The 19,119-nt window shown below is 40.8% G+C and overlaps 1 protein-coding gene across 1 annotated transcript in view; it reads right to left on the bottom strand.

Moving 5' to 3' along the window:
* The window catches only part of LOC122788719 (serine/threonine-protein phosphatase 2A regulatory subunit B'' subunit gamma-like), a 231,572-nt gene that overhangs the window by 89,884 nt on the left and 122,569 nt on the right, over window positions 1-19,119 (bottom strand). Inside the window, exon 8 of the mRNA XM_044055609.1 lies at window positions 6,015-6,147. Coding sequence (XP_043911544.1) covers window positions 6,015-6,147 — 133 coding nt within the window. The remainder of the gene's footprint in view (window positions 1-6,014; window positions 6,148-19,119) is intronic.

Genomic DNA, 19,119 nt, shown 5'->3' with positions numbered 1-19,119 from the left:
CATCCCAAGTCTAGCTCCTACGTCTCTAATACACAGAGGCAGTGTTCAAATTTTGCCCTAGCTTACATATACCTTAAAGAATAACCTCTAGGACTCAAAAAAAAAAAAACTTGAGCGATACATTTGGGAAGCTTGGCTAGACTTAAAGGCCAGCACATAAAGTTTCTGGACACATTTGGGATGCTTGGTTAGGCTTTTAAAGGACCCAGTGGTTGTTAGCCTACTAAACAACTATGAACCTATAAACCATGCTGATTAATTACTGTGATCACCAATGCATATACCTCATACCTCTCAACCTGGAATCATCAAAAAATCTGGACAAAGGCCCACGAAAGGTAAGTACAACTGGCTAAATATTGGAATGCCGATTAACATAAAATTTACATACATAATTATGTGAGCATGCCCACTCCAGTGGAATTGTGGGATAGCACCTTTTAAACACAAATTGAAGAACAGACAAAATATTAAACACAAAATAAAACCAGAACAATAGTGTTTTATTTATATTAACATTTGAACTTATATCAAACTTTGAACGTGTGTAAAACTAAAATACAATTTTCTTTTATGAAAATAAAATTAAATGCATCTACAGTGCACACTAATATTAAATAACACAAAATATAACCAGAACATACTACCTCCAACATCAATATACATTAGAGAAAGTGGAAATAATCAGAGGTTCTATAACACAGAATTCGGTATATATTCCCCTATTTACACTAGCAGTTCCACTGTTCTGAGAATCTCAGTTATGGACCTTAAACTTTCAAAAGACACATACACACACACACACGCGCACACACACACACACACACACACACACACACACACACACACACACACACACACACACACTCACATATGTAAGTCCCTTTGCATTGCATCACAAATTATTTCTGTTATTAATCATAGCCGTTGCCATGCCCTCTTGCCCTTCTTTGGTCTTTTAACACACATTGCCACTACATCATCCATCTTACTTCACATCTACTTCATAAAACCTATCATCTCCAAGTCCTTACATCTGTCCCTTGGCCGTTTACCTTGAACCTTAGTAAATAGATTTCTGCTATTTAGTAGTCCTCCTGCCCCTTTAACCGTCACTTTTAAAAATCGGTGACATGCCCTGGAGGGATTATTCCCTAAACACAGGCTTGCCTGCATTCAAAATGTTCATGAGGATCAAACTGAGAAACAACCAGGTTCAATGACCCAGTCCAACATCTACCAAGGCTTCAGGAATAACGTCTCCCTCTCACACAAGTAAAGCTATCTGATACTTTGCTAGAGTGTAGAGTCTGGCTTTTAATGCCACCCAGTGACCCAGCACTGCTGCTGCCCCTTATAATCTGCCTTAGTATCTTATCATCTATAGCACCCATGGGTATTCTTAGCATTCCTCTACACTCACACCTCCTGCCCTTTTCCAGACATTACCACTTTTTTCATTGTAAAATGCTTCTTCAACACGTGTGCTGTTGCTCTATATTCACTTTTAAGCAACCTGTTTTCTCAGAATATCTTTCTCCCCATTATCATGGAGTCTGCCAGTGGTTTGCCAGATAACTACAATTTTATGAGACATCCCATACCTCTCAATCACTTAGAACAAGAAATCATTCAGGACAAAGCCACAAATAATGGGGGGCCAAACAAAGGCACAGAACTAGTCAGTGACTGTTTTTAAATACTGATCTTCCAGATTTAGACTGTTGACAGAGTAACAGATTTTGCATGAATGTTCTGAAGGATGAAGAATGAAAATCAAATGTAATGTCTGCTGCCTGCCATTATTTTCTTCCAGTGATTTGCTAGAAAACTACAATTTTATGAGAAATGAACCCATAGCAAAAAGCCAAAAGCTTAATTCCCTTCAGTAGTTTCAAGTACGCACAAACAACAAAAGGAAACATTTCCCTCAGCAATCCATCCCCTCAGTAGCTTCCAACAGTATGCACAAGTAGTCAAGCGCCAAAATGAAAAATTCCCCTAGTGATCCATCCACTCCTCACCAACCAAGAAAGATAAGTGTACAAACTAGTACTACAAAAAGCACCAAAAAACAAGTCAAGTTTCACAAACTGCTTTTTCATTTTGTAATATACACTCAACAGTCATATAGCTCTCTCAACGTGAAAAAAAACACTAACAGTACAACACACAGTCATGAAGCATTGCAATGATAGGTTTATAGGTTCATAGGTTGGTACTAGGCTATCGGCCCAAGGGCCTATACAAGCCAAGTCATAACAATTCCCTGGCTATTTCTTCCCACAGTATTTACTTCCCTGGACCCCTGTCTAGCAGGGTGACTGACGTGATCCCCAGGATGAATTTCCTATCTCCCGTCCAATCATCAAGGTTCCTTTTGAAGAGTGTCAAAGAAGCGCTCTGCTTGACATGTATGGGCAGTCTATTCCAGAGTCTGAAGAGTCTCTGGGTCAGGAACCTATCCCTCCAGCATGTTCTATTCATTGCGATGACAACGTTTAGATCCCTGGAGCGTGTGTCTCTGAGGGATTGGGATTTCTTTAAGTGTAGCATGTCCAACAGCTCTGGGTTTGACATGGCCTTGTATGTTAAGCAGAGATTGTCTCTGAGTAGACGATATGTGACAGAGTATAGGTGGAGTTAATGACCTCCTTTTTCCTGGATGAAAAGCCCTTAGACATGAGGTGTGCCACACAGAAGGATTTCCTGACTATTGTGGCGATGTGGTTATTGAAGGTGAGACCACTGTCTACCTGTGTCCCTAAGTCTCTTATCCCACTTTCAGTGTTTAGTGTACTGCGACCTATGTGGTAATTCATGGGTACATGTTTTTTCCCAAAGGAGATAACTATACATTTCTTGGCATTAAGCTTGAGCCCATGGCTCTGGCACAAAGCATCTGTTTCTGTAAGGCCCTTTTGTAGAATATCCACATCATTTGGGGATTCAATAATGGCTCCTAGTTTGTAGTCATCTGCAAACTTTGTTATCCAGAGTCCCTTAGTGTTGGCCTGTACTTCAGAGAAGTAGATGCCATAAAGAACGGTCCCAGGACTGAACCCTGAGGTACTCCACTTGTCACTTGTCTGGAGCTGGATTTGGAGTCAGCTACTTTTACAGTGTGGGTTCTGTCAGTAAGCCAGTTGGCAACCCATCAAGTGATGTAGGGATTAATGCCCAGCTTAGTAAGTCTATCTATGATTCCAGAGTGGGGGATGGTGTTGAAGGCCTTGATGAGGTCCAGATAGGCTGTGTGGCCCACCTTACCCTTGTCCACACAGCTCTGTAGACTGATTCGAAGAAGTCAATCAGGTTCAGGAGACAAGATCAGCCCTTCACAAACCCAGACTGACTGGGGTCCAGTGTTTGAAGGTTACCAATGTCTTTTTTTATAAGTTCTATGATAATACATTCCATGGCCTTGCAGATCAGGCTCGTCAGACTGATGGGGTGGTAGTTCCCGGGATCCAAGGTGGATCCCCCCTTGTGGAGTGGCCTGAAGTGAGGCTATGATTAAACAAGACACTTGGGTGAGGTGCCAGTTCATTTTGTAGTTCATGTAGTACACAGCCTGGGATGTCGTCTGGTCCCATGGATGCTGTATTCTTAGCTTTGGAGATTGCATTTTTACCTGTGTGGCTGTTATTACCAGAATTTGGCAATCTTTCAGTATTGAGATGGGCCCTTTAGGGGGTGAGAGGGGGGGTGAAGTTTGCAGTGAATCGATCTGCTAGAATATTGGCAATATCCTTGGGATCAGTATATTTAATGCCATTCTGTTGTAGCGCAGAGGAGATCTGAGCATTGCCATTTAGATTCTTGACATAGCTATCACGTCAGTTGCCCTGCTAGACAGGGGTCCAGGGAAGTAAATAGTGTGGGAAGAAATAGCTAGGGAATTGTTATGGCTAGGCTTGTATAGGCCCTAGGGCTGATAGCCTAGTACCAACCTATGAACCTATATAGAATGCCTTGAGGTTGTCTTTGGAATCTTTGGCAATTTTATTTTCGTAACTGGCTTTGGAGGATTTTATGAGGGATCTCAGCTTCTTATTGAGGCTGGTAACCGAGTTTTTTGCATCCTGAGATTTTCCTCTTTTCTGCAACAGTTTCTTCCTTTTGTTGTAAAGTTTGTTTATGGCAAGGGGCCACCAGATTGGCTTCCTTTTTTTGGATGAGAGCATCTTGGTTCTATTTGGGATGGCACGATTCATGCATGAGTGGATGTGCTCGTACAGTGCCTTAGTGTAAGATTCAACAGTCAAACTTTCAGTTCCTGTCTACATGGGTATCATGAAGTTTGTCACTTCTGACTTCAGTAGCATGAAGTTGGCTTTGGAGAAGTTTTTTACGGAGGTTTCCTTACTGAGGGGTGTGGGTGGGATGTGGATGTCAAGGGTGATTAGCTTATGGTCAGACCTGACCAACGAGGTGGGTGACCATAGGTGTGGAGCATCAATTTCCCATGTTGGTAATGACCAGGTCTAGGATATTGGAGCCCCTGGTGGGACTAAGGATTAGTTGATCCAGGACAGTGGAATTTATGAATTCCAAGAACCGTTGGGCAAAGGTGTTGGTACATGAGTAGTTTTACCAGTTAATGCAAGGGTAGTTGAAATCACCCAGTATTAGGGTGTTTGTTTGTATCTTAATACTTTCCAGTATGTTTAGAAAGGTGTAGTGAGAATCGTGTGGTATGGTGGGGGATCTGTAGCAAGCTACAATTTGGATTGCAGTCTTACCTAGTGTTAGCTGCACCTGGAGAATTTCCGATGCATTGTGTTGGGCAACTAGTCTGGTGTTGTGAATATCTTTGGTGAATATGGACATTTGATTGCATTTCTTGTTGTCTTTCTTTTACCTGAAGGAGCCAGGGGAAGAACTGAGTCTGGTGGAGATATCTTTTCTCATGATGAGACCAGTCTGAGTACAATGACTGCTGCACTAAGTGCACTTAATAACAATTTGAATTTCAAACCATGAATAGCTTGCCTGCAACATTTTGCTGTAACCATGTAAAGATAAACAGAGAGTAGTACACACCCCCTCAAGCCCTCAGCCGAATTTCAACAGGCTGGCACAGTCTGCGCATGAACCTGACGTCATTGTGCACATCCTGCCCATGATGACGTCAGCAAAAATTTGGTCAAAAAAAAAAGACACAGGAAATTTGGAAATTAAAGGGGTCACTCATGAATTCATGGCACCATATTATCTTGTCCTCAAAACTGGAAAATACAAAGGAATTTGGTATGGTTGAGAGGTATGATGTAACTATCTTCATGTCTTAGGACTCCAGAAGTAGAAAGAAGGGGAGATGAGAACTAAAAAGGAATGATTACAAAATAGAAATCCCAAGCCTTCACTCTTAGCATAAAATAGATAAAAGCCTGACTACAGTCCAACCCTCCTGACTTCAGCAAGTGGCTCAAATGCTTGACTATGCAGGCAGTAAAGATTGCCACACCTATCTTGGGTGGCATGGAAGCTGTTTTTTTTCACTTCATGATGCTGGTCCAGTGACAAGGACTTGACATGGACAGGTCCCATCATGATGCAGAAAACCTGTGCCGGGAAGACTTGGATGTAGCCGCCCAAGCCAGGAATGGTGTCTCCTTGTTGGCTCATGTTTGGAAGCATACATGTATGGACTAGGGGGTATAGGAAACTCTTGCAGTGAAGCAAGTGCTCACATCACTACCAGTCTGGGTTAAGCAATAAAAAAGGAAAAAAAAAACTCGTTGATGGGATACTAAAGAGAGCACAAGGTACTTTCATGGCTGCCTGGATGACAGGATTTTGTGTGTGTGTCTGAAGTGAAAACTGATGGCTGGCAGATACAGGTGCAAAACATGAGATGGAAAGAAACAGAAATCATATTTTTAGGTAGGAACATGCATCTTTAAAGCTAAAGTTTACATTTTAAATATTGTAATTGCATAAGTTAGATACTGAATTCATGAAGTTACATTTGAAAAGTTAGAGCCCCATTACACAAAAGAAAAACTTACCAGTTCTCAAGGGATCAAGATGAAAGAAGAATTTTCTAACAACAGTGCAGACATAGATATGATAGAAAGAAGGTTTGCATTTTTCCATTTGCGGAATAGTAGGAATTAAATCCCATACATAGTTTTCCAAATCCTGAAAGACAAAAAGTTCCCAATAAAACAGATTAAAAATCTTTAATATATTGTTTCCATTCAGAAATTGCCAGGGATGATCAAGAATTTAGGAAGATATCATTATTTAAACACAAATAAAATGTATATTAAAGGCCAAATAAGTAAGTCACTCCCATTGTTCATTATATTTTGGAAATAACTTCAGTGCTTTATAACATTTTTTGGCAATCATTTTCATGGTTCACTACATTTTAGCAACCATTTCCATGGCTCATTAGATTTTGATACTTGTAGTTTCCTGTATACTACAAATGTGTTAGCTACAAAAAATGAAAATTAATGATGTCACATATTCTTGTCAGCTTAGCTCAGAAACCTGTACTGACCCACCTAATAATGTAACCTGGATCTTAATATATGATTCTGGCAAACTGGCTTCAGGAATTTATTCAGGCTAAATGACTGAAAGGTCTTGTACTCGGTCTGAATGAACACTGACAGAATGAAATGATGTACAAATGATCCTCAAATTGCACACTGCAAATTATGGTGCATTGAGCATTTACTTTTATATATTTCATTTAAACATTTGGTAAATGGTAACTGGGATGGTACTCAATCATCTGAGCACGTCTTGTGCCACAGCAGTATCATAAACACATTTTGCATGACTTTCTGGACAGTGAATGTTGTATTCATTAAAGTCCCAAATTTGTTGGCAAACAAAGCATTTGTTGTAGTTCATTTAATATATATGTGAAGTACACATTTCTGAATGTAGTTCTCTTTTTATATACTTGTATTGAAATACATTTAACTGAACTAATACATTCGCTTTTTTTAATATTTTTACAAATACATTGCAGAACCAATATGTTGCAATTTGTAACGTGCTGTAATCTATATACATATGCAACTGTTCTGAATGCAGAAGTTATTCTATATATAAACATAGCACTCAAATGCTAACCTCCAGAATTAGGAACAAAACCAAAAAGTATATATATTTAAAGAAAAAGGCCCCAAATTAAGAACACCTTCAAAGTACTGGTACCATTAACTTACAAAGTCATCTATTTATTTATTTATTTAACTTTTTTAATCGGGTTAGTCCAACTGAGCACAGGCCCAATTTCAGTGGAGACCAGAGGAGAAAAGCTTCAAGACAGACAATTACAATTTTTTTACAGTAGTAGATTCCACAAAGTAACAAAGACAATTTTATAACACACACACACACACACACATATATATATATATATATATATATATATATATATGTATATATACTAAGATAATATGCATTTGTAAATAAGAAAAAAAAACTTAATAATGACCAAGTAAATATAAAGATGAAAGCACAGTACATTCCATACAGAATATATAGTTCATTAGCTAAAATGAGCAGAGGCAGCAGACATTATGTCCAATGATAGAGACAAAAGACATAATAGGCAATAGAAACAGGATTAGGTTGGGTCATGGCACAGGCACAGCCAAGAAGGAAGTTCTTCAGTTCTTTTTGGAAGTGGTTAGTATGAGTAATGCAAAGTTTACTGGCACTAAGGTTGATTTTTAAAAAGGAGGGCGTGAATTAACATGCATTTTCTTAAGTAAAATAAATCTGTAATGATTACCAGTATTTATCAGCTATAATCTACCACTTTTCTCAAAACAAAAAAATAATAATATATTCAGTTATAGGAGGAATGAAGCAACATTTTAAGGTACAATTAGACAGGGGTCCAGGGAAGTAAATACTGTGGGAAGAAATAGCCAGGGAATTGTTATGGCTAGGCTTGTATAGGCCCCAGAGCCGATAGCCTAGTACCAGCCTATGAACCTATAAACCTATTAGACGTCAATAAAAACTTGCAACACTTGAAAGGTGTATCTGTACACAGGCTGATACATGTTAACCTGTTTTTAATGAATATTGTGCCTGAGAAGTTTTTTTTCCCCCAGACTTCCACTGAAATGGGCCATGTACAAATTAGACTTTTTTTCCCAGATTAACTATCTTACTGACTAACTAATAACCTGACTAAGCAAACAATCAAACAACAATAATTAAAAAGAACTATGCAGCCACAAATAAAATAAACATTTTTTGAGATAAGCGGAAACATCAAGAGATCATATGATGTGACTGCTGAGGTCTATGTAGCTAAGTGAGCTGTGTGAAGCAATAATTCATCATCAGGAGTATCACTAGCACTCAAAGCTCTCAATGAAAACTATGTGACTTACAGACATATTTAAAGACATTACTGCACACTGGCAATGCTCTAAAAGATAGCATTTGATACCCCTTTAGATCTTCTCATACCCAATGGTCTGACAGAAATATGAATAAAGTGCCTTTTTAGACTAAATATAACAAGATTCCCCTCTGATGGTCAGGTCTTATAAATGACAGCATAACCATCTAGAACATTTAACTTTTTTCATGAAAAAATGTAAAACTTGAGCATCCTAACAAGAACATGCTGAGGATACATGGAAATGGTATGTTGTACTAATCTGATGTTACATTATGGCAGGCTTAGGGATAGTGTCAGGTGGAACAATCATGTAAAGACAGTGACGGGAACCTATGGGAAGATACCCAAGGAGGTATTACAGTTTTTGATCTAATTTTTGAGGGCTGCATGATGGTATAAATTTCACAGACTTAACATTGTCTGGGCAATTTCCTTATAGGTTTGGTATTCCTGGATGGGCTGAAAGAAATGAAAGGACCCAGATTTACAAGTTTCTGGATGTAATATGATGTAAAGTATATATCACTAGAACCTTCTTTACATTAATTTCATGCAGAGAAATTTCAGATGATCTTTGCATACTGCTCTTTTCCTATAGATGATGTCATACAACTTATCAAGAGTCAGGGAAGTCATATTTCTTGGCTTGGATTCCTTAACTTATGGGTGAGAAAAAGTAAGGGAAGCTAATGATGATGAAGGTAATTACCTGCATTGCCAGTTATGGAGCTGGTTATGTAGGTAGTAAATGTTCCATGCTGTCTATATCTATCTATATGCTAGTCCCTCCTTATCAATGACTTACTTATAGGTAGGGGTTCTTTCAAAGATCATCCCAACCATGCCACAGAATGTAACTTCCCATTTATCTGTCACTGACCCTTGCCCTGGCAACCCTATTGTCAGAAGCTGGGAATGCAACCACCATGTCTCTTGGGTCAATCTTTTCCTTGCCACTGTTCTACAGAAATTTATTAGGTTTTGGTTTAGTGGGAATCCTAATGCCTGCTGATCCATTGCACTTGATGTTGTTAAGAATGTAGTTATATCTAGGAAAATGCAGCTGTTGCTTTTTAATGGACGGTTCAATTTCAGTTTTTGGCAAGACAACTTCAATTTGGACAATTTGGATTTTTAAGTTTATTCTAATTTCAGAGTGGAAAAGGTAGCATATTCTTAATTGGCATCTTCTGTTAATGGCGATGGCATTACTTTCTGTAGACAAAGGTCTATATGTTAGGGTATTTGGACAAAAAATATTATGTAAAAAATTGCATGATAAAAAAATAACAAAAACTGTAGTGAAATGTTTTGGAGAACACCTCCCTAAAATCAGGATGTAGTTAAACCAAGCAATCTATGTGTTTTTAAGCATTTTATATTTACATAAAAAACAGCAAACTACATAATATTAGGCACAGTGGTAGAAGTTTTTGCTCTGACTACGCCTCAGACAACAGGGGGCAGTAAGCAGCATGAACAGAAACCAGCTGACTGAGAGAGAGAGGCCAGGGTAAGCCTAGATTGCCAATCCTGTAGAAAGAATGTTGACAACATTCCATCTCTAGAACTCCAGATGAAGAAGGCAGTTTGAGGAGCACAAACCCCCCATACAGCACAAGTGCAGCCTAGCTAGTGCTTCTGTTGAGTGGATGCACCCACTCATACTAATCCAGATAATGAAAATATTGCATCACACCCTCTGGCCATGTAAGCAGCATAAATTAAAAACTTTCCTAACACCTGACTACCAATGACAGTGACAAATTAACTCCCATGTCCACTTGTCCTTTTTTTTTAATTTGTAGGCTAAAACTTTTTCTATCAAGAAATGATACAAACAATAATAAAGAAGTTATCTAGTGATAAAGGACCACATTCATACTGTCATTATAATCTACCAAATCTCCATACTTATCACTTATTTTATTGACCATGTACCTCTCACATCTGATTGTGAAAAAAAAGGTCATAGTAAAATATTCTAACTTGCTTTAAATAAATGTATACTAGTCAGTCATTTCAGACACATGCAGCCCCTATAGCCGAATTGCTAATTGTAGGCATCTCAGATGTCTGCTTGTGGTAAAAAAATAAATAATAATAATAATTATAATGACCACAAAAACATACTTCAAATTTGTTTCATAGAAATGCTGAGTAGCCACAGCAAACAATTTCAACTTACTTTACATGTCCTGCAAAGTCAGATTAATGACAAAAGTCTAAGTTGTTTTCATACACAGACTGGCTTTTTTTAATAGTTTTTATAACCTTATAATAAATGGATACTAAACAAAATAAATACAAAATATATACTACATGCAGATCTTCTTTTTTAGCTAGACAACAGTTTATACAGCCACTAGCATCTGCTTTTTTCATTAATACTAAGGAATCCTGCCAGTACTGTTTTAGAGGAAATAACCTGAAAATGCAGTTACAGTTACATATTTACAAATGTACACTATAGTTTTGTCTCTTATTCTCAGCAAAGGAAAATGTTCACTTAAGTAATTAACAACCTATGGTTAAATGATAATGCTGCCAAGTAGTGAAAGCTGATAGTTAGTTAAAAACTGAATGTTTTACTTTAGGCTAATGCAATGGTATAATTGAATGATTTTGTTATCAAAGTTTTGTTAAAACATCCCTGCTTTGGCACCTGTGTCTCTAATGGACACAGGCAACCTGTAAATGGTTCATCTCCAGGACCCTAGCTTCTAAATGTTTCTTCTCCCAAGCCCCTTTTTACACATCAAGGGTATCAGAACTTGACAGAGATTTAGGATGCATGGCCAGTCTTAAAAAGGCCCTTGTGGTCATTGGCCTAGTAAATACCTATGAACCTATAAAGATAAAATTATCCACACTCATTTTTTTCTCTTCTTTTTTTTGTGTAACACACAAGGGAAAAACAAGAGGGATTATAAATTCATGGAACATTTAGATTCTAACCAGATATATATGCCTAGAAAGTTTCATCTATAGCAGCTGCTAAATGTATTCCTGTCATCTATAACTTTGACATTGTCCCCACTACCATTAGCAAAAAGCTTTTGTGAATAATAAATGCATTCATATAATCCTTTTATATTTTTAAGATAAGAAAATTTGTTTTAATTGTGAGAATCAAGAATAAAGTCTGAGGTTTGAGATGGAAAATGTTATTTTTTCCACAGGACGCCATCATTAAGCAACTCATATGAAATTGTCCTTGAGTTATGCACAAACTGCTTTTTGGAGTAAATGAAGCAGTTTACAGTGTCACCAATTGAAATGTGAGGAATCACAATACTAAGTCCCAAAATGTGGAGACTGGATGACTGAAAATCCAGAGTTTCATATATTAAGTCTGAGACTGCCATTTTTCAAAATATTCCCTTTTTTCTAAGGTACAGTGATGTTGGAGAACAGGGGGTCTGGGGGGCTTGCTCTGCTCATAGGTTCATAGGTTCATACTAGGCTATCTGCCCTAGGGCATTTATAAGCCTAGCCAGAGTATGTTTGGCTTTCGCCACCCATTTTAAATTAATTTTGCTATGCCCTTTTTCGAGGTTAGTATACTGTGCCTCTGTCTAACAGTGACACAGAAGTGATACCCGGGGTAAACCTATGATCTCCCATCCACTCATCAAGATTCCTCTTGAAGAGAGTCAATGAGGGACTCTGCCTGACCTGGACTGGGATTTTATTCCAGAGTGAAGGGAGCCTCTGGGTTATGAATCTGTCCCTCCAGCATGTCCTATTTATTTCAGTGCTGAGGTTCAAGTCTCTCGAGCGCGTAGCTCGATGGGATTTGGATTTTTTGAGGTGCAGCATGTCCCTTGGCTTTATACGTCAGGCACAGATCACCTCTGAGCAGGTGGTATGCCACTGAGTAGAGCTGGAGTTTCTTTAACCGGGCAGCATATGGCATCTGTTTGAGCCCTTTGATCCTCTTGGTGAGGTACTTTTGGGGTCTTTCCAGTTGCTGCAGGTGTCTGGCAAGGTACATCCCAAAAGGGGCATTGTACTCGACTATGGGCCTGATGAGGGATGAGTAAAGAGGCACGATGACCTCCCCTGATCTAGATGTGAATCCCTTCATGATTAGGTGAGCTATATAAAATGTTTTTCTAACCACTTTGGCCACGTGGTTGTCAAATGAGAGATTGCTATCAACTTGGGTCCCCAGGTCCCTAATTACTTCTTCTGTACTTAATGGATTACCACCTATGTGGTAATTTGTGGGCATTTTGTTTTTGCCAAAGGGGATGACTATACACTTTTTGGCGTTTAGCTTGAGGCCATGGCTCTGGCACCAGTTGTCTGTTTCTATGAGGCCCTTTTGGAGGATGCTTGTGTCAGCTGGAGAGTCAATTATGGTGCCCAGTTTGCAGTCATCTGCGAACTTGGTCAGCCACAGTCCTTCCATGTTGGCCTGTACCTCCGAGAAATATATACCGAACAAGAGAGGTCCCAGGACTGAGCCTTGTGGGACGCCACTTGTAACTGGTTTGGAGTCTGACATGGCTCCAGCAATTCTAACCATGTGGGTTCTGTCCTTGAGCCAGTTTGCAACCCATCTAGTGACATAGGGGTTTATATTTAAGCTGGTGAGCTTACCTATAATGCCCGAGTGGGGTATTGTATCGAAGGCTTTTGCGAGGTCCAGGTAGGCTGTGTGGACCACCTTCCCCTCATCAATGGCCTTGGTGACTGTTTCAAAGAAGTCGACCAGGTTTAAGAGGCAGGATCTGCCCTTAACAAAGCTGAACTGGGTAGGATCCAGTGTCTGTAGATCCCCAATATCTTTATTTATGAGGTCCATGATGATCCTTTCCATAGCTTTGCAGACCAAGCTAGTCAGGCTTATGGGGCGATAGTTTCCAGGGTCCGTTGAGGCACCACCTTTGTGGAGAGGGACCACTGTTGCTCTACTCCACTCTATGGGTACATATCCTGTAGTAAGGCTGAGATTGAACAGTAGTTTTATGTTTGGGTTTAGCTCTTCTTGGAGTTCATGTAGGACGCAGCCCGGGACACCGTCTGGTCCATTTAATGTTGTGTTTTTTGCTTTGGAGAGGGCGGCTCTTACCTGAGCATCTGAGATGTCAGGGGGGCAGAACTCTGCTGGGATAGATATTTGCCCTTTTGGTGGGGAGGGGGGGAGAAGTTTGCGCTGAACCTGTCAGCTAGGATGTTGGCAATGTCTGTGGGTTTGGTGTATTTTTTGTCATTTTGGACTAATTCTGAGCATATCTGGGAATTCCCACCCAGGTTCCTAACATAACTAAAGAAAGCCTTGTGATTATCCTTAGTGTCCTGTGCAATTTTTCTCTCGAAGCTGGCCTTAGACGATTTTATGAGTGCCTGTAGTTTTTTGCTAATACTGATCAGAGATGCCTTCCCTTTTTGGGATTTTGCTCTATCATGTAGTAGCTTCCTCCTTCTATTGTGTAGTTTGTTTATGGCTGGGGTCCACCAGACAGGACGTCTGCCTTTGGAGGATTGGGTCTTGGTTTTATTTGGGATTTCATGATCCATGCATTCCTGAAGGTGTTCATAGAATGCATTTATAAAGGATTCTGCCGTCTGGGCCGCATTTACCACAGGCCCGGGGGCTTTGAAAGATTCCACCTCAGTTTTGAGGAGTGTGAAATTTTCTTTAGAGAAGTTTTTCACTGTGGTTTTCTGGGCAGGGGCTGGGGTCGGGATGTGAATATCCAGTGAGATTAGTTTATGGTCTGATCTTACCAGTGAGGGATACACTTCTGGTCTGGAGCATAGAGTCCCCATGTTGGTGATGATCAGGTCCAGTATGTTTTCCCCTCTTGTGGGAGTGGTAACAAGTTGTTCCATAGCATTTGAGTTTATGAATTCTAGGAACCTTTGGGCTAGGGTGTTGGAGCTAGAGTAATGCTCCCAGTCTATGTTTGGGTAGTTGAAGTCGCCCAATATAATGGTGTTTGGAGAGACCTTCATATTTTCCAGTGTTCTCAGGAAGGCCGAGTAGGGTTCCTGGGTTTGGGAGGGTGGTCTATAGCAGGCTATAAACTGGAAGGCAGTTTTACCCACTGTTAGTTGCACATGGATAGTCTCTGATGCTTCATACTGTGCCACCAACCTGGAGGTGTGGGTATCTTTGATGAATATTGATACTCCCCTTCCTTTTGTGGTTCGGTCCAAGTTTTGGGGCCGAAAAGCATGATATGAGGTATAACCTGGTAGTGTTGGGGTGCTCTCGGGAGCCCTGAAACAGGTTTCTGTTACTGCACAGATATCGATATTCTCCATGCTAAGGAGAGTTTCGAGTGCGTGCATCTTGAGGTTTAGACTTCTGGCATTGAGTAGCATTACTCTTAGTTTCTTATCCCTTGTGATACCTATGGAGGTGGGTTTGTCTTTTGAGCCTTGCCTAAAAAATGCACTATGGGGGTAGCAAGAGCCTTTGCCAATATCCGAAAGCCCAGGGGTGACAGGTGCAAACTGTCCCTAGCGAAGCATCGTGGCTTGTCGAGCATATCATCCCAGGCTGACAGGCATTGGATCCCCTTTGAATGACACCAATACTTAAGCCAATTGTTGAAATTGATCATCTTGTCTTCATATTGTGGCATCATTCTTGGTGAGGGTAAGATGCTACTCAAGGTCAGGGTCATACCGGCCTGGGCTACATGCTCAGAGAGCTCCTCTATGTCTCTTTTCATGTAGTCCAGGGAGGTACGTCTCAGGTCATTCACACCAGCATGGGCAATGACTGAGTCATATTTGTACTTGCCTTGGAGTGACCTGAGTGCTTGTGTTATTTGGCGGATCCTAGCGCCCAACAGGCTGCTCACCGTGACCTTCTCCTTGTTCAGCCTGGTGAGCGGGACGTCAGTGTGCCTGACGATAGAGTCACCTATTACAAGTGTATCAGGTGTGCTGTTTAGCCTTAAGGGCTGTGACTGTTTGGCACACTGGCTTTGTGAGATATGTGTTGCACGTGTTTTGTTTTGGGGTAGGGGTTGCTTGGGTGTCTGCTTTGGAGGTCTCTGCTGCTTAGGCAGATCTTTATTTAGAGCCTCCGAGTATGTTTTTGTGTGATTATGTGTTTTGTTTGCTGTCGTGGTAGGTCTATGTGAGACTGGAATTGTAGTGAGTGTGGTTTCCTTCTCCTCCTGACTGGTTATGCCAGTACTGAGTTGAGAGAGCTTAGCCTCCAGTTTGGCTATAAGGTTGCATCTCTCACATGTGTTGGAATTTGTTGGGAGGAGGAGAGGGTTGTCTGTGTACATGAGGCAGTTGTAACATTGCCTCAAGATTCCCAGATTCACCAGCTGGACCGGAGAGGAGATTGACAACTGACCTTTGGACATGCTAGAATAGTATTGGGAATTCCTTTATAATTAAAAACAAGGGCCAGGGGGGAACAAGGTACTCAAGAGGAGTTTGTGAGGGTGTAGTGCTTTTAATTTTTTAGTGCTGACTTATATAATTGCTTTAATGAGCAAGTGCCAGGTAACTTAAGTGCAATGTGTTACAGGTAACTTAAATGCAAAAACGACAAACAGTAACTTTCTTTCAAGTGAAACAAGGAAATAAGTACAGTAAGCAATGCAGATATCACTAGGGATCCACAGAAGTGCTGAAAAGCCGCGTTTTAGGTGGAATTAGCATTCCAGGGAAATAACAAGCAAACAAACAACAAGCATACAAACAAAGCTAGATTCAGCAGGCCTGCATCTAGTCTATGCTATAGCAAACAAGGTGTACCAATTTCAGTAAGAAACACTTCAAATATGCAGGCACTATAAACCTTTAACCAGAAATTCCCAGCTCAGAAGGGCAGTGTCCAGCCTCTTCAAGTTTCTTTGCTCACCAGTGGGAGTGGGGAGCCTTGAGCAGCCTACCTGTCCTTGGGGGAAGTGACCTCAGCACAAGAAGCTGTAGTAATTGGTTGTTTTGGACCATTTCTAGCTCTTTTGTAGTTCACTGTTTAAAATCCGCCTCTGGGCGTTTTTTTCTGGCTATACTGCTCAGACAAGCTCCACGTGGGTTTACAGAGTGGTCCTAGCAGCAGGGAACTCAGAAAAGCGACTACCTTCTGGATTTAAGTATCTTTGCTTTTTTTTTCACTTGGAATAGCTTCTGTAGCTTACCTTGAACTAGCCTGAACTGTTTTTAACTGGTTGCTACATTATTTTAAAATCTGCACTTAAAGTTACATTTTAGTCGAATTTTATCGAAAGTTTGCTTGTTTGTTTGTTTAATTTAACTGTGGAGGCTGCCCACTAAAGTGTGCTAGCCTGTGTAACTAATTTATCACTGTTTCTGCATTTTCTGTGTGTTTCTACCAAAAAACCAAAAAAATAATCCTTGTTTTCCTGCCTTCCTCGACTAGTTTAGACCAGCTTACAGGCATTGCTGTATTCTGGGCTGTGGTGTAGTTCCTGTGTTGTCCATTACCTTACTTGGATAGAAGGAAGTTTCTTTGCTCCCCAGTGGGAGTGGGGAGCCTTGAGCAGCCTACCTGTCCTTGGGGGAAGTGACCTCAGCACAAGAAGCTGTATTAATTGGTTGTTTTGGACCATTTCTAGCTCTTTTGTAGTTCACTGTTTAAAATCCGCGTTTGCACGGCTTTGCGTGGTCATGCGCATAGCGCAGCGCCGGTGAAACAAGGTTAAAGTTTTTCTGGCTCCGCCAAGTCTGCTCTTCAAATTTTCCCTTAAGGAAGCTCTACTCTTAGTATAACCAGATTACTCACTGTATTATAAGCCTAGCATTTGTTCTCAATACTTCTCTACTAAGTAAGCACTCTCGTACTAAGTAAAGCACTACATCTACTTACCACCCCTGTGAATATCCACTTCCCTTAAAGGTATACCACTCCCTTATACTGTTCGAGCATGTCGAGTGGTAGATTACTGGCGTTGTCTCCAGTTCAGCTGGTCAATCTGGGTATCTTGAGACAATGCTACAATTGTCTCATGTACACAGACAACCCTCTCCTCCTCCCAACAAACACAAATACATGTGAGAGATGCAACTATATAGCCAAACTGGAGGCTGAACTCTCTCAACTCAGGGCTGGCATGACCAGACAGGAGGAGATGGCAACCACACACACAACAATCCCAGTCCCACATAGACCTACCACAACTGCAAACCAAACACATAAAAACACAAAGACATACTCGGAGGCTCTAATAAAAAACTTACCAAAACAACAGAGGCTCCCAAAGCAGACATCCAAAAATCCACCACCTCAAAACAAAACACATGCAATACATACTTCAATAAATCAGTGTGTCGACCAATCGCAGCCCTTAAGGCCAAACACCTTGCCTGATACACTAGTAATAGGTAACTCCATAGTCAGACACACTGATGTCCCACTGACCAGGCTGAACAAGGAGAAGGTGACTGTGAGCTGTCTATCGGGAGCTAGGATCCGCCACATAACACATGCACTCAGGTCACTCCAAAGCAAGTACAAATATGACTCCGTCATTGTCCATGCTGGTGTGAATGACCTGAGATGTACCTCCCTGGACTACATGAAAAGAGACATAGAGGAGCTCTCCGATTATGTAGCCCAGGCTGGTATGACCCTGACCCTGAGCAGCATCTTGCCCTCACCAAGAATGATACGACAATACAAAGACAAGATGATCAGCTTTAACAATTGGCTCAAGTACTGGTGTTATTCAAAGGGGATCCAATGTCTGTCCGCCTGGGATGATATGTTGGACAAGCCACGCTGCTTTGCAAGGGATGGCTTACACCTGTCACCACTGGGCTTCCGGATATTGGCTAATGCTCTTGCCACCCCCATAGTTCCTTTTTTAGGCAAGGCTCAAAAGACAAACCCACCTCCTTAGAAAACAAAAATGGAAAAAAACTAAGGGTAATGCTGCTCAACGCCAGAAGTCTAAATCTCAAGATGCAGACACGTGATGCACTCCTCAGCATGGAGAACATCGACGTCTTTGCAGTAACTGAAACCTGGTTCAAGGCACCTGAGAGCACCCCAGCACTACCAGGCTATACCTCGTATCATGCTTTTCGGCCCCAAAACCCGGACCAAACCACAAAGGGAGGGGGAGTGTCCATATTCATAAAGGACACCCACACCTCCAGGTTAGTAGCAACACATTAAGCATCAGAGACCATACAGGTGCAACTAACCATAGGCAAAACTGCTATACAACTGGTAGCATGTTACAGACCACCCTCCCAATCTCAAGAACCCCACTCAGCCTTCCTGAAGACATTGGAGGATATGAATGTATCACAAAATACCATCATACTGGGAGACTTCAACTACCCAAACATAGATTGGGTACATTATTCTAGCCCTAATACCCTAGCCCAAAGGTTCCTGGAATTCATAAATTCAAATGCACTAGAACAACTAGTTCCCCCACTAGTGGAGATAATATACTAGACCTGATCATCACAAACATGGGAACAAAATGCTCCACACCGAAAGTATACCCCTCACTATTGAGATCTGACCACAAACTAATCACCCTGGATATACATATCCCACCTCCACCCCCAGCACAAAAGACCACAGTGAAAAACTTCAAAAAAGCAGACTTCACTCTTCTTAAGACTGAGATGGTATCCTTTAAGCCCACTGTGCCAGTGGATACCACATCCCACAATGCCGAATCCTTCACAGATGCTTTCTATGGACATCTCCAAGAATGCATGGATCATGCAATCCCAAACAAATCCAAGTCCCTCTCCACCAA

This window comes from Protopterus annectens, chromosome 14.part0 (assembly GCF_019279795.1).
Source record: "Protopterus annectens isolate FY-2018-M chromosome 14.part0, PAN1.0, whole genome shotgun sequence".
NCBI classification, from domain to species: domain Eukaryota; kingdom Metazoa; phylum Chordata; order Ceratodontiformes; family Protopteridae; genus Protopterus; species Protopterus annectens.
Note: the sequence above shows the minus strand (reverse complement) of the source record. Positions and strands in the feature narration are given on the sequence as shown.